General features: G+C 49.9%; 5 protein-coding genes across 5 annotated transcripts; 4 read left to right on the forward strand and 1 right to left on the reverse strand.

Moving 5' to 3' along the window:
- Positions 1–1,559: 1,559 nt before the first annotated feature.
- Positions 1,560–4,941, forward strand: BJ212DRAFT_1369278 (uncharacterized protein; the record flags this gene model as incomplete). The annotated part of the gene is made up of 4 exons (XM_041336213.1): positions 1,560–2,213; positions 2,485–3,129; positions 3,195–4,110; positions 4,191–4,941. Coding segments are annotated over exons 1-4 (2,569 nt in total), but the record flags the coding sequence as incomplete, so codon positions are not given.
- Positions 4,942–5,614: 673 nt separating this feature from the next.
- Positions 5,615–5,916, reverse strand: BJ212DRAFT_1369281 (uncharacterized protein). Its single transcript, XM_041336214.1, has 2 exons — positions 5,789–5,916; positions 5,615–5,735 (listed from the first exon to the last, which is right to left on the reverse strand). The coding sequence occupies exons 1-2, from the start codon at positions 5,906–5,908 to the stop codon at positions 5,694–5,696; spliced, it is 162 nt and encodes a 53-aa protein (XP_041190977.1). The 5' UTR covers positions 5,909–5,916; the 3' UTR covers positions 5,615–5,693.
- Positions 5,797–7,286, forward strand: BJ212DRAFT_1369290 (Ribokinase-like protein). The gene is made up of 2 exons (XM_041336215.1): positions 5,797–6,684; positions 6,735–7,286. The coding sequence occupies exons 1-2, from the start codon at positions 6,179–6,181 to the stop codon at positions 6,931–6,933; spliced, it is 705 nt and encodes a 234-aa protein (XP_041190978.1). The 5' UTR covers positions 5,797–6,178; the 3' UTR covers positions 6,934–7,286.
- Positions 7,287–7,341: 55 nt separating this feature from the next.
- BJ212DRAFT_1369293 (uncharacterized protein) lies at positions 7,342–9,580 on the forward strand. Its single transcript, XM_041336216.1, has 6 exons — positions 7,342–7,548; positions 7,600–7,621; positions 7,682–8,065; positions 8,115–8,676; positions 8,732–8,848; positions 8,896–9,580. Exons 1-6 carry the CDS (start codon positions 7,412–7,414, stop codon positions 9,462–9,464), a joined length of 1,791 nt encoding a protein of 596 aa, XP_041190979.1. The 5' UTR covers positions 7,342–7,411; the 3' UTR covers positions 9,465–9,580.
- A 1,218-nt stretch (positions 9,581–10,798) lies between these two features.
- On the forward strand, positions 10,799–11,811 carry BJ212DRAFT_442025 (uncharacterized protein). The gene has a single exon (XM_041343217.1). The coding sequence runs from the start codon at positions 11,054–11,056 to the stop codon at positions 11,405–11,407; it is 354 nt and encodes a 117-aa protein (XP_041190980.1). The 5' UTR covers positions 10,799–11,053; the 3' UTR covers positions 11,408–11,811.
- Positions 11,812–11,902: the final 91 nt, after the last annotated feature.

Below are 11,902 nucleotides of genomic sequence, written 5' to 3' on the forward strand. Positions count from 1 at the left end.
TCCAGCACTCCAGGAGAGTGGTCATTTATTGAATTGACGTTGATAAGCAGATAGGAAGACCCTGCAGGCACACACGACAATATTCAAAAACAAAAAACGCGCAGGGTCCTATCTGGTTCTGTATGTCGCAAGCAAGCAAAAGACACGCATGTTAAGGCCAGTGACGGTCGACCATTGGTAGCAGAATTATTCGCCAAATTTTCACTGAAATTTGATCACTCGATGGAGCAAGATGGGGCGGCGAAAGTAATTGTACGAGTACTAGGTTGACCGCTGTACCCTGTTGTACCCGTCATTGGATAACGATAGGTCGCGACCTGTCGCTGTCGTGATCTATTATTTTCGTTTGTTATTCGACCGCTGTTATCGCGGAAACCGGAAAAAGCAGTCGCCGGATCCGTAAGTTAGAATAACCGTCAAAGTAATAGTGTGTTGGAATCCTGTTGGTCCCTTGTGATCCCAACGATTATTGATGGTCCTGTGTGGTTGGCGGGGGCGGATAAAATAGTTTGGATGACGAGATCCGGGGGAATCACACGAAAATACCTAACATGAGTTGGTTGCTGTATGTGCTTTGTGCCAATCAGGCCAAGTGGCCATGGGAGTATGGTAGGTACTTGGCAAGGATGCAGCGTGGCAGAGTAGGTTGCCTAAGTTTGACTTCAGAATTTCAAAACACTGGCTACTAATTGTCGGGAAAGGCCCAGTGACTAGTAGGCGCTCATGGGATATATTTATCTTAGTTGGATTTATGTGGCTGCGTCTGGCTGAAAGACGTGCCGTCGTGCGTTAACGTTTGATGGTCACCGGTCAAACCTCACGCCACCTGGCAGGTTATGGTGGCGAGCTATGTGGTCAGATGATACTTGGCATGGGAGACAAAAGACCCACTGGCACCAACTGGATAGTGGGGCTCCAACAAGCAGTGTAACATACGTAAAGGGTGCGGAGAAGTTTCGGTCAAGAATTAGTCCGTACTCCAAACTGCAAAGTTAGTGCAAAGATGAACTTCCTGATTTGCATGCTGGCAATGTTCCGATAACGAAGGCGGATATGCCACCCACGATCAACGGGCATGGCGACGGTCAAAGTTTACATGCGCCGAGTGCGGGCGGATCATGGTACACAGCGTACTAGAACATTTTCACAGACCCCGGTGCACTTCCGTAAGCCATTGGCGCTGCGGAGGCGATTATGAGCACTGGAAGTCGGAAGCGGGTAATGAAACAAGGCTAGAGAAAGGGAAGCGATATACTCCAGTTCGGGGAATGATGCACCGTACTAATATTACAGGGACGGGTCGTATCCGGGGTGGACTGCGGTGCCAGCAGAATGACTGAGGATAGCAGGAATGATGAGTAGCTGGGGCCAAAATATTACTGAAAAGGAATATTAATGCGGGGTAATGCGGGGCAATATTATTTCTTTGAATATTTGTTATGTTTTTATTATATTTTTATTGAAGCGGACCGAGTCGTGTGAAAAGAATCGGGTAAATCGGAACGAGAGACCCCGAAAGATGATATGGAAAAAATTGAATTGAGAACTAAAAAAAAAGTGTTTGTCGTGTGGCACTCGTCTGCCTGGCTGGACCAGATCTTTCTCTTGCCCTCCATCCATGCAATTCAAAGAAATGGCAGTATTTCATCTTTAAAGAAGGCGCAAGCTGCCAACTTTGCAGCTCTCTAGCATTTAGCTGTGCTAGCCAAGTTCTAGCTTTTCCCAGCAGCTCCTTTCCCCGCTCCTCAGCTCCTTTCTCATCCTTTTTTAATCTAAATTTCCGTCATCCCAAATCCGAACTCGGCTCATCGTCGTTAAGCTTGTTCTTAACCAGCTTCTTGCTTCTCAAATGTAAGTCACAAGCTTGAGTTGTTCACTATACATCGTCGTCTTTTAACCAACGCGACATCCCGTCCTGACCCTATTCGTTAGTGCACACGAAAGGTTTGCCATACCATGGCTAACTATACGACTGTCTTGCTCGGTTCTGTAAACACCATACCTGATGACACCGCTGTATCGGACCTTCCCCGTGGTCAAGTCGATTATCTCTCCCATGAATGGCGAGAAGAAGATGTATGGCGTTCATGGCGGAGCATGACTCGTCTAAAGAACGAAATCACAAATGGAATGAGGTTGGAGAACGCTTCCTGGCGCACGTGGTGGAAACAACGCAACAAGCTTAGCACTGTTAGCCCCGAGACCCTTAATTGGTGAGTTCAGCGCCCTTTTTTGAATTCCATACGCCCCTTCCTTGCTCGCATGGTTCAATTCAACCAGTCCCTTTTTCATTTATGATCGTCATGCACGAGCCCCGCGTTTTTGCGGAGTTCTGCATTGCCATGTGTTCAATAGTCATCTAAAGTCTCCTCCTAAACTAATCGTTGTGTCATCATCGCATCTTTTTCCAAACCCTTTTGGCACACTTTTACCCAACGTCATACCTTTTACTTCATTTCGAACACAGCCTAACAAATTTTACAGGCTGAAAGATTCTGATGTTACGTGGCTATATGGTCCTCTTCACACGGCAGATTACCCCGCCCCCACCCCCAGCCCCAAACCCTCCCCCAACACTGCCGCCGCTCTCGATCTCCCCATGCTGTCGTCATCCCCGCCCACCACAAAGCCAATTCTAAAGCACCGTTCTATAATGGAGCTTCTAACTTCCGACCTGCCTTCTTCTCCCATGTTTAGCCCCCCTGAATCGGAAGAGGATGAAATACTTCATATGCATTCGGATCACGAAGCTCCGAAGCATTTGACGGGGCCTGGTGTCGGAGGAATGATCAAGAGGCCACCTCTCACACACACTAAGAGCGATACGCATATATCTCGCTGGGGCCTCAATCGTGATTGTCGGCGGGACTCACCTCCGCGGATCATTGCATCTGGAACTCCTGTTATCACGACTGAGGTGCCCCCCGCCTCCAGGCAGGGGTCCTCGCCAGATGCTGTGATTGTGCCTGGCCAGAAGCGGAAACATATCAGCTTCAACACATTCGTGGAACAATGCATCGCGATCGAGAAGCCAAAGAAGAAGCGCACAGTTTGGAATGTGGAATATCCTAATTCCAAGACAGTGGGTTCGAACGATTATAGCGAAGGCTATAGTTTTGAGGATGATGGGTCAGTTCCCGGTTGTTCCCTTATGGGCGTATACTAATGGTTCGCCGATCAATCTTGCTTGACAGGTATGATGAGGATTCCGAAGATGGGATCATCGACGAAACTGATGAGCTTCTTTTTGGGGATGAAGGCGAACGCCCCAGCTCACCATCACATCTTCATGCGTCTTATCCTCGGAGTGCCCCTCCGCATCCTCGGTCTTCTCCACCGCCGCAGAATACTTCCCCTGTATCCTCTTCCACGTCGGAGGAAGAAGATGAAGATGAAGTTCTCGAGATGCGCGTTAGGCATGCTAACGCCGGGGCCATGCTACCTTCCCGATCATCCTCGCATTCTTCCTCGTCGACTTCCTCCTCCTCCTCGCGGTCCCGTCCACCCAAAGCTCGCTCCGCCTCATATACGCGTCACACCAACGGTTCTTCGGTCCATCATAGGCGAATCACTACCGGCGCCCTCATGCGCACGCCCAGTTCAGATAAGGAGCTTATCACTATCGCGCTCATTGCACCAACTATCTTGAAGACTCGAGCGGAAGAGGATGAGCACTACCCCTATGCCCATTCCCATGGCTATCCTCATCCACCATCAAGTGGCAAGTGGTATGCCTACGGTGCGCAGGACTCACCCGTAGAGCTTGTCTACGTACCCCCAAACTATACCCGTGCGGACATTGACGGTGTAGATGGCGACGGGGCGGTCGATGACATGATGGCCGAGCGATATCATAAGAGCTTAAAGCCAAGACAGTTTTTCGATGGCCCTATCGTCGCGTCTCCTAGTCCGGATGTGGATGTGCCAATGAAGGAGGTTGATACTCGCGCATACTTTGAGCAGCATGAACGAGTTGAGCCTGAGGCTGAAGGCCCAGAGAGCGGGCTTCACTACTCTCGCGGTGGCGCAGGAAACGTTCCTATTGTGCAGAATTTGGGACGACCTGAGGTCGTCGTGAGCTCTGAGGATACCTCTGGAGAACGCTATCGCGTTCCGACTCGAGATCTCGTTCCAGATCGAGGTCTCACTCCAGGTCTCGCACACCATCGCCTTCGTTGGCATCCATACAGACGCCGCCCCAAAGTACAGCAGTCCCTGTACCCAGGTCTAGCTCGTTCTCGTCCTCATCTGGATTACTTCAGCCACCTGACGCGCCTCGTGGCCGGTCTGCGTCGTCATCGACATTGTCCTCACAGGCCGAGGGCCAGCAGACACGAGGACGGAGTGTCACGCGGACGTCTTCATTCTCAGATCGTGATAGTGAGAGTATAGACAGACTTGGGAGCCTCAGCCCTGACGGTGGATTTGGACTGGCAATCGGAATTGGCAGTGCTTACGTAGGCGGACGAGACCGGGACGCGCGCAGCGATCGCCAAAGAGAGGGAGTCGTACGCATTGTGGAACGAGGTCGGGATCGTGTTGGACGCCGAACAGATTCGAATTCGGGGTCGGGTTCAAGTTTGAGCCCGGAAGATCTACGGGCACCTACTGTGGTTACAGCCCCACTACCAGAACCACCGAAGAAGAAGTTCACCTCTGCGTCATCCTCGTCTTCCGATTCTTCAACGATATCAGCTGTTTCGGTGTCGACTGTGCGCCCGCCACCTCAGCTTGTGTTGAACACGGGACCTACACTACGGTATCATCTCCCTCGTATCTCTACAGTCATACCCCCTACACCTAATCAAGCGCAGACAATCAAAGAAGAGCAAGAGTGCATTTCGCGACAGCCTACACCTGCCAACTCACCTATCCTAGCTATGCGCCCGGCCTTTCCCTCCCCGAAATCCTATTCCACTGCGAGCTCGTCACGGCATGGCCGTAAGCCGTCGGCTGGTACGTCGAGAAGTCCTACAAGGGGCGACGATCGACAGCAGGGTGGTACACTCGTTGGGCGCGCTGTCGAGATTATGTCGAACGCAGGTGCCTTCCTAAATTCCTTCTGGCATAGTGGAGCACAAGCGAGTGTTGCCTCGCCGTGATTCTCGTTTCGAAGTCTAGAGCCCTCGGTCATCAATGCGCGCCAGCTACCGCGAGCACAACATGACATGATAACACCATGGCAATCCCATCCATCTCCCCAACTTTGACGCTTAATCACATGATTTACTTATAACCGCTATTTTGGAACTACTTCGTCTTCGCTGGGTCACATCGTACATCGCCCATGGTCCTCCGTTTCTATCTTGGCTCTCTGTTGTGTTCTTCACCGGTACATATTATATATCACCCCTTGGACTTAGACCTCCAACCATATCACGGGCTTCCGTTTTTCTTTTTTCCGCATATTACTGGTACCCCGTCTATAAGATTAATGGCTAGCGCTGCACTTACTCGTACTGACTACTCTTGGCTTGTACATAGGATGTATGCTGTATCGTTGACACGCTGTGGTCGCGTCCTTGCAGATGCTTTGTGCGTGGTTGTATGATATAGAACAGTTTTCTGCAACCGAAGATGGGGTGACGTCAGTGCATTATAAAGTATGCGCTTCCCACAAATTGTTTCCTTGTATCGCACTCGAATTCCAGCCATGCCCGTGCCACGTAGTATAAACCAGCAGATTAAGCAGATCATCCCTCCTCTGAACGGTACTTTGCATAAAGGACAATCAGGTAACAACCATTCCCCACTTTGCAGCGAACATACATGATCTCTACCTACTCAGGGAGAGTCGGTGTCCTCGGAGGAGCTTTGGAGTGAGCGTTATCAGGATGATCCCACATTTGTGGGGGTTGACTGTATTGCAGCTACACTGGTGCACCATTCTTCGCAGCAATATCTGCATTACGACTGGTATATTTCAGTGTATCAATGTTTTCACAAGCGTATACCAAGTTCTTATATGCAGGGAGCAGACCTTTCACATGTCATCTGCTCGCCCACAGCTGCCCAAGCTATCAAATCCTACTCCCCAGACCTGATCGTACATCCCATTCTCGGTGAAGAAGCGTGAGTCCGTTCACGTACTTCGTAGGTCCATCTGACCATCGCAGATCAGTATGAGAAAGTGGAGGGTGAACTCAGGTCTCTGCTTTCTCGACTGCATGTCCTTGTTATGGGACCAGGACTAGGCCGCGAGGGCTATATGCAGGCTTATGCTCGTCTGGCGCTGTCTATCGCTCGCGAACAGGCTATGTTTGTCGTCCTCGATGCTGATGCTTTGTATATGATCGGGAAGGAACTTTCTCTCGTCAAGGGATACCGCCGCGCGGTGCTCACTCCTAATGTGGTCGAGTTCAAGCGTCTGAGTGAGTCGGCGGGCGTTTCACCCGATGTACCGACAAAGGAACGTGCTGGTGAGGTTTCTAAACTACTTGGAGGTGTCGTGGTGCTGGAGAAAGGTCCGACTGATCTAATCGCGAGCGACACTACGGGTGAAGCTGCTAGTCTTGAAGCGAGTAAGCTGGATGAGGGCGATGAAGAGCGGCAACGCGTAAGGGAGGTGGTTGAGGTGGATGTGGAAGGCGGGTTGAAGCGGTGTGGTGGCCAGGGCGATGTTCTTAGCGGAACGGTCGGGGCGATGCTTGCGTGGGGGAAATGCTACGAGGACGGTTCCTTTGGGTGAGTCTTGGCATGGCAATGAGATGTGGCTGATGCCTATTGGTGGATAGTGATGGGAGTATTCCTGCTTCTCGTCTCCCGCTTCTGGCGGCGGTGGGTGGAAGTATGGTCACTCGAACCAGCAGTCGAATGGCGTTTCGGCTGCAGGGAAGAGGTCTTGTCACGCAAGATATGCTACCGCAGCTTGGCAAATCTTTCTCAGAGCTCTTTGGAGAAGACCTGTGGGCTGGAAGTAAAGGCAGGTTCTAGGTTTGAAGACAAGAGAGGATAGAAGATATTCGCATGTGCAATAGAAGTTTCACTCTGCATTCACCTGGTTGGGAAGAGAAACGGGCTCTGACGTGATCAATGTGACAGGAAGTCTTCCAAAGATTGGGCAGGGCCTGCAGGGGCAGCCTCGGAGGGGAGGAATCGTCCAACTCCGAGGCACGAAAAGACAGGACTGACTTGTCATTAAGAAGGAACAGATCATGAACCATTCTAGAAAAACAGCGAGCACTTGACTCGCAGTTGCAAATTACTTGAAACAACAATTGAATATCAATATTTTTGGGAGGTGCGGTAGTATGCAACTACAGCGACCTATCGTCGTGGCACGGAGCAATACACGTTCAACAATGCTCAACGTTCAGCTAATATTAGACGCGCCCTCATTTTCATGAATCATTACGTGCTTCCAGGGTTGATATTTACATAAACGTTATGCACGTGATGAAAATCACATATCATGTGCTCGATGATAAAAGAAGACAAGTGCGTCAGTTTTGAAGTCACTCCACTTACATCAATGGGCTATCAAGTCAAGGAGATTTCAACCAAGCCGTTCGATGGGCAGAAGCCTGGTACATCAGGACTCAGAAAGAGGTATCTAATAGGCCGATCGCGCTGATAAGCATACTAATTTGCATTCCAAAGGGTGAAGGTGTTCCAGCAGGAGGTACGCGATAGCCTCCCGCAATAATCCTGAGAGATGATGATTTTTCTCTCTTATTATTAGCATTACACAGAGAACTTCATCCAAGCTATATTCGACTCTATCAAGGCGGATGGTGCGACACTCGTCATTGGAGGCGATGGTCGTTATTTCTCCCCCGAGACCGTTCAGACTATCCTGAAGATCGGATCTGCAAACGGGGTGAAGAAGTTCATCGTTGGGAAAGATTCTATTCTTTCTACACCTGCTGCATCGAATGTAATCCGCAAATACAAGGCAGATGGTGGTATCCTCCTCACTGCGAGCCACAACCCCGGAGGCCCCAACAACGACTTCGGAATCAAATACAACGTCTCTAACGGTGGACCCGCACCTGAAAATGTGACGAACAAAATATATGAGTTCACGAAGACTATCCAAAAGTACAAGGTTATCGAGGCTGATCCCGTACGTTCATATATACCCATTCATCGGAATGACCTTCATCGGTGATCAGGTCGACCTATCCGTAATAGGCAAGACGAAATATGGGCCAACCGAAGTCCAGATCATCGACTCAGTAGCAGATTATGTCGAACTCCTTCAAGGTATCTTCGACTTCCAACTCATCAAAGACTTCCTTCAGAACAACGCCGGGTCCTTCCGTATCCTATTCGATGGACTGCATGGTGTTACAGGCCCTTACGCACGCGCAATATTAGTGAACACCCTCGGACTCCCTGAAGCCTCTATTCAGAACTGTGTTGCACTGCCGGACTTTGGCGGTGGTCACCCCGATCCTAACCTCACGTACGCACACTCACTCGTCGAGGTTGTCGAGGCGAAAAACATTCAGTTCGGCGCAGCAAGTGACGGCGATGGCGATAGAAACATGATTTACGGCAAGGGCGCGTTCGTCACTCCCAGTGATTCAGTCGCCATTATCGCGGACTGGGCGCATGTTATTCCATACTTCAAGAAGGGAGGCGTAAAAGGCCTTGCGAGGAGTATGCCAACCAGCAAAGCGATCGATCTGGTAGCCCAGAAGAAGGGCCTGGAATATTTCGAGGTTCCTACTGGTATGTCGATGGTACTAAGATGGCGCTATACGGTGCTCACAGCCATTGAATAAAGGATGGAAATTCTTCGGTAACCTCATGGATGCTGGCCGTCTTTCCATCTGCGGTGAAGAGTCATTCGGAACAGGCTCAGACCACATTCGTGAGAAGGATGGTATCTGGGCAATCATGGGTCAGTCTCGGTCTCACTCACATTTACAAATACTCACCACCAGCCAGCTTGGTTGAACATTATTGCTGCTGCCAATAAGGAATCGCCAAATGAACTTATCGGTATCAAGGAACTGCTGAAGAAACATTACGCTGTTTACGGACGATCATTTTTCAGTCGATATGACTACGAAGAGGTTTCATCTGAGGGTGCCAACAAGCTTGTTGCACTGCTGGATGGCGCAATCACTTCGTCATCGCTCGCAAATAAGACTTACAAGTCGAAGAGCACCAATCAGAACTTTACCATCGCATCTGTCACAAGCTTCAGCTACACAGACCCGATTGACTCAAGTGTGAGCAAGAACCAAGGACAGGTTGTGCTGTTTGGTGATGGGTCACGGGTAGTGTTCAGATTGAGTGGTACTGGCAGTGCTGGTGCAACTGTTAGGTTGTATGTAGAGAGGTATGTTGGACCGGAGGCCGGCGAGAAAGTGTTAGTAGGTGACACTGCTGAGGGCTTGAAGGGCCTCATTGAGGTTGCCTTGGAAATCAGCAACTTGAAGGAGTTCCTTGGCAGGGACGAGCCTACTGTCATTACGGTGAGTACGTCTGCCGAAGGTGGATTTAGTTGCTGACGACTTGATCTGCAGTAATGAATCAAATATCCCCATCTCTGTGAACGCAGATAAATTGATTCTTGTAGATATCTTGTACCACCATTGTATATCAATATTATCTTCCACTGGATTAGAAGTGGCTTGTATACCCGCATACCAATAAGTATTTGAAAGACAGACCGTGAACAGACGACCCACGAGGGAATAAATCCTCAAAGGTTCGGACTGCCCACGTGTGATATTGATATATGCCGTAGCAGGAATGCAACTCGAATGTATCATATTTTGCCGCAGTGTTTCGTGCTAATGAATAAATGCCAGCTAAACGCGGCGAAGCGCACCGTACGCGATGATTACCTGTAGCAACATCACACTGGTGAGCCTATCGGAATGAACGTTTCAACTTGGATCTCACCGCACAGGTCTCATTACTCATTTGACAGCCCAGGTGTCTTGCACAATCAAGTCTATAGCTGCCTTTCTCCCGTAGGTCCAGAGACCCCAACAAGTTTGTTTAATTTTGATTGTGGTTTGTCAAGTATTGGCCAGGCCTTGGTACAACGAAGGCGAAACGTTGTTGCAGCACCATCGATTCACTAGCGCAGCTCAAACACTGTTATTACAAATGGAAGCCACTCTCGTCATCTGTGATGAAGATCATTTTGGTATCGTGATGTGTTTGATCCAATCTGATTCTCGATTTTAGAGCCTGGACCATTCGGCTTCTTCTGATCGTTAGCAAGGCCCGGGGCAGCAAAAATCGAGGGCCGCACTGAGAAGAGCCCTGACATCCAAAGATAGCGTGGAGTCGTACTCCTTGCCCTCGTGTGTGCAATACTGCTGAGGGTGGTGAAGAGCTCCTATGAGAGTCGTCGAGATGACAAAGGGGAGGGCTGCCAGAAGCGCAGGCTAACCCTTCTGAGTCATAGAAGGCACAGAAGGTGGGAAGGACCGCCTTAAAGAAGTGATCACAAGCCCCGAGTGCTACGAAGCAGCGTGATCACGTAGTTTATGAAAAGCGGACAATTGGGAAGAATCCGAGTCTGAATATTTCCATGTCTGCGCCTGGGACCGTAGTCACGGTGGCATCGCGCGGCAACCTATGACTCCAAGAAGGATGGCAATTGTTACCACTGGCCACAAGCTCAGGCTGTGCTGCTGTGGGACCCGACAATTGCAAGGCACAAATCGACGATTCCTCCACAGATCGTTCCAACCAACACCATGATGAATGCAGTTGCAAAGTGAAGTTAGTGAAGCACCAACCAAGCTTCTACTTATGTAAGACTTAGACACATGTTCACAGTCAGCCAATGAAAATCGTTCATCGTTCACTCTATCGTTTTTTTTCCCTTTTAGGTACATGCGCACTGATTCAACATTGATTCAATTTGATTGGTACCTTGGTCCTGGGGCTCGGACTGATGTTCAGGTGCATAACATGACAGTCACAACATCGTTGTCTTCGGCGTTCGCCCAAGTTTACTCTTTGGTGCTCGCTAACGTTCTTGACAGTCCTCGTGCAGCAAGTTAACTTTGATACAATCATAGCATGGCAGACAAAGAGGAGGAGTATCGAGCGGCACTGTGGAGCTGTCAACCTGGCCATGAGCGTCATGCCAGCCGTCTCGGCAACCTTGCCATCAATCTTTATACCAGATTCCAGCAACGGAACGCCCCGTCTGACCTCGATGAAGCCATTGAGCTCCCACAAGCTGCACTACTCCCCACTCTCCCCGGTCATTCTGATCGAGCTATGTATCTCAAAAATCTCGCCCTCAGCCTTCGAGACAGATTTTAGCAGTGGGGCGCCCTGTCTGACCTCGATGGGGTTATCGAGCTCCAACGACCTGCACTACTCCTCGGTTCCCCCGGTCATCATCTGCGACCCGCGTCTCTCAACAGTTTTGCCATCAGACTTCAAGATAGATTCCAGCAGCAGGGTGTCCTGTCTAAGATGAGCTCCATCGGGTTGCAGTACTCCTTTGTCTCCCCGGTGGATTTGATCGACCCATGTCTCTCCACAATCTCGCCAGCAGCCTTCATGTCAGGTTCCAGCAACAGAGACTCCTGTCTGACCTCGATGAGGTCATTGAGCTTCAACCGGTCTCGCCGCCTCCTTCATGCACCCCACGCCCGCCGTGATGCATCAACACCTTCGCTTGCAGCCTCTTTCGTGCATAGTACGCTCGCTGTCACTATGTGAGTCACTTTGATACGTCAATGATCAGCGCCTTTGTTGCCAGTGGCGTCGTGATCGATAACTGCCGTCTTGCCCCTATTTTTTCCGCCCTGCCATATGTATGTTGCTACCCAGTTTCGTTATAATAGTATACTACAGTACATGCAATTAAATCAATAACCCATCTTATTCGTGCCACATCCACTCTCTAAGTCTAATGCTAAGCCTGATGTAATGAACCTCCGACCGAATTCAGCCGAGCGGTTGACAGGGA

Source organism: Suillus subaureus (genome assembly GCF_016647635.1).
Source record: "Suillus subaureus strain MN1 chromosome Unknown BJ212scaffold_25, whole genome shotgun sequence".
NCBI classification, from domain to species: domain Eukaryota; kingdom Fungi; phylum Basidiomycota; class Agaricomycetes; order Boletales; family Suillaceae; genus Suillus; species Suillus subaureus.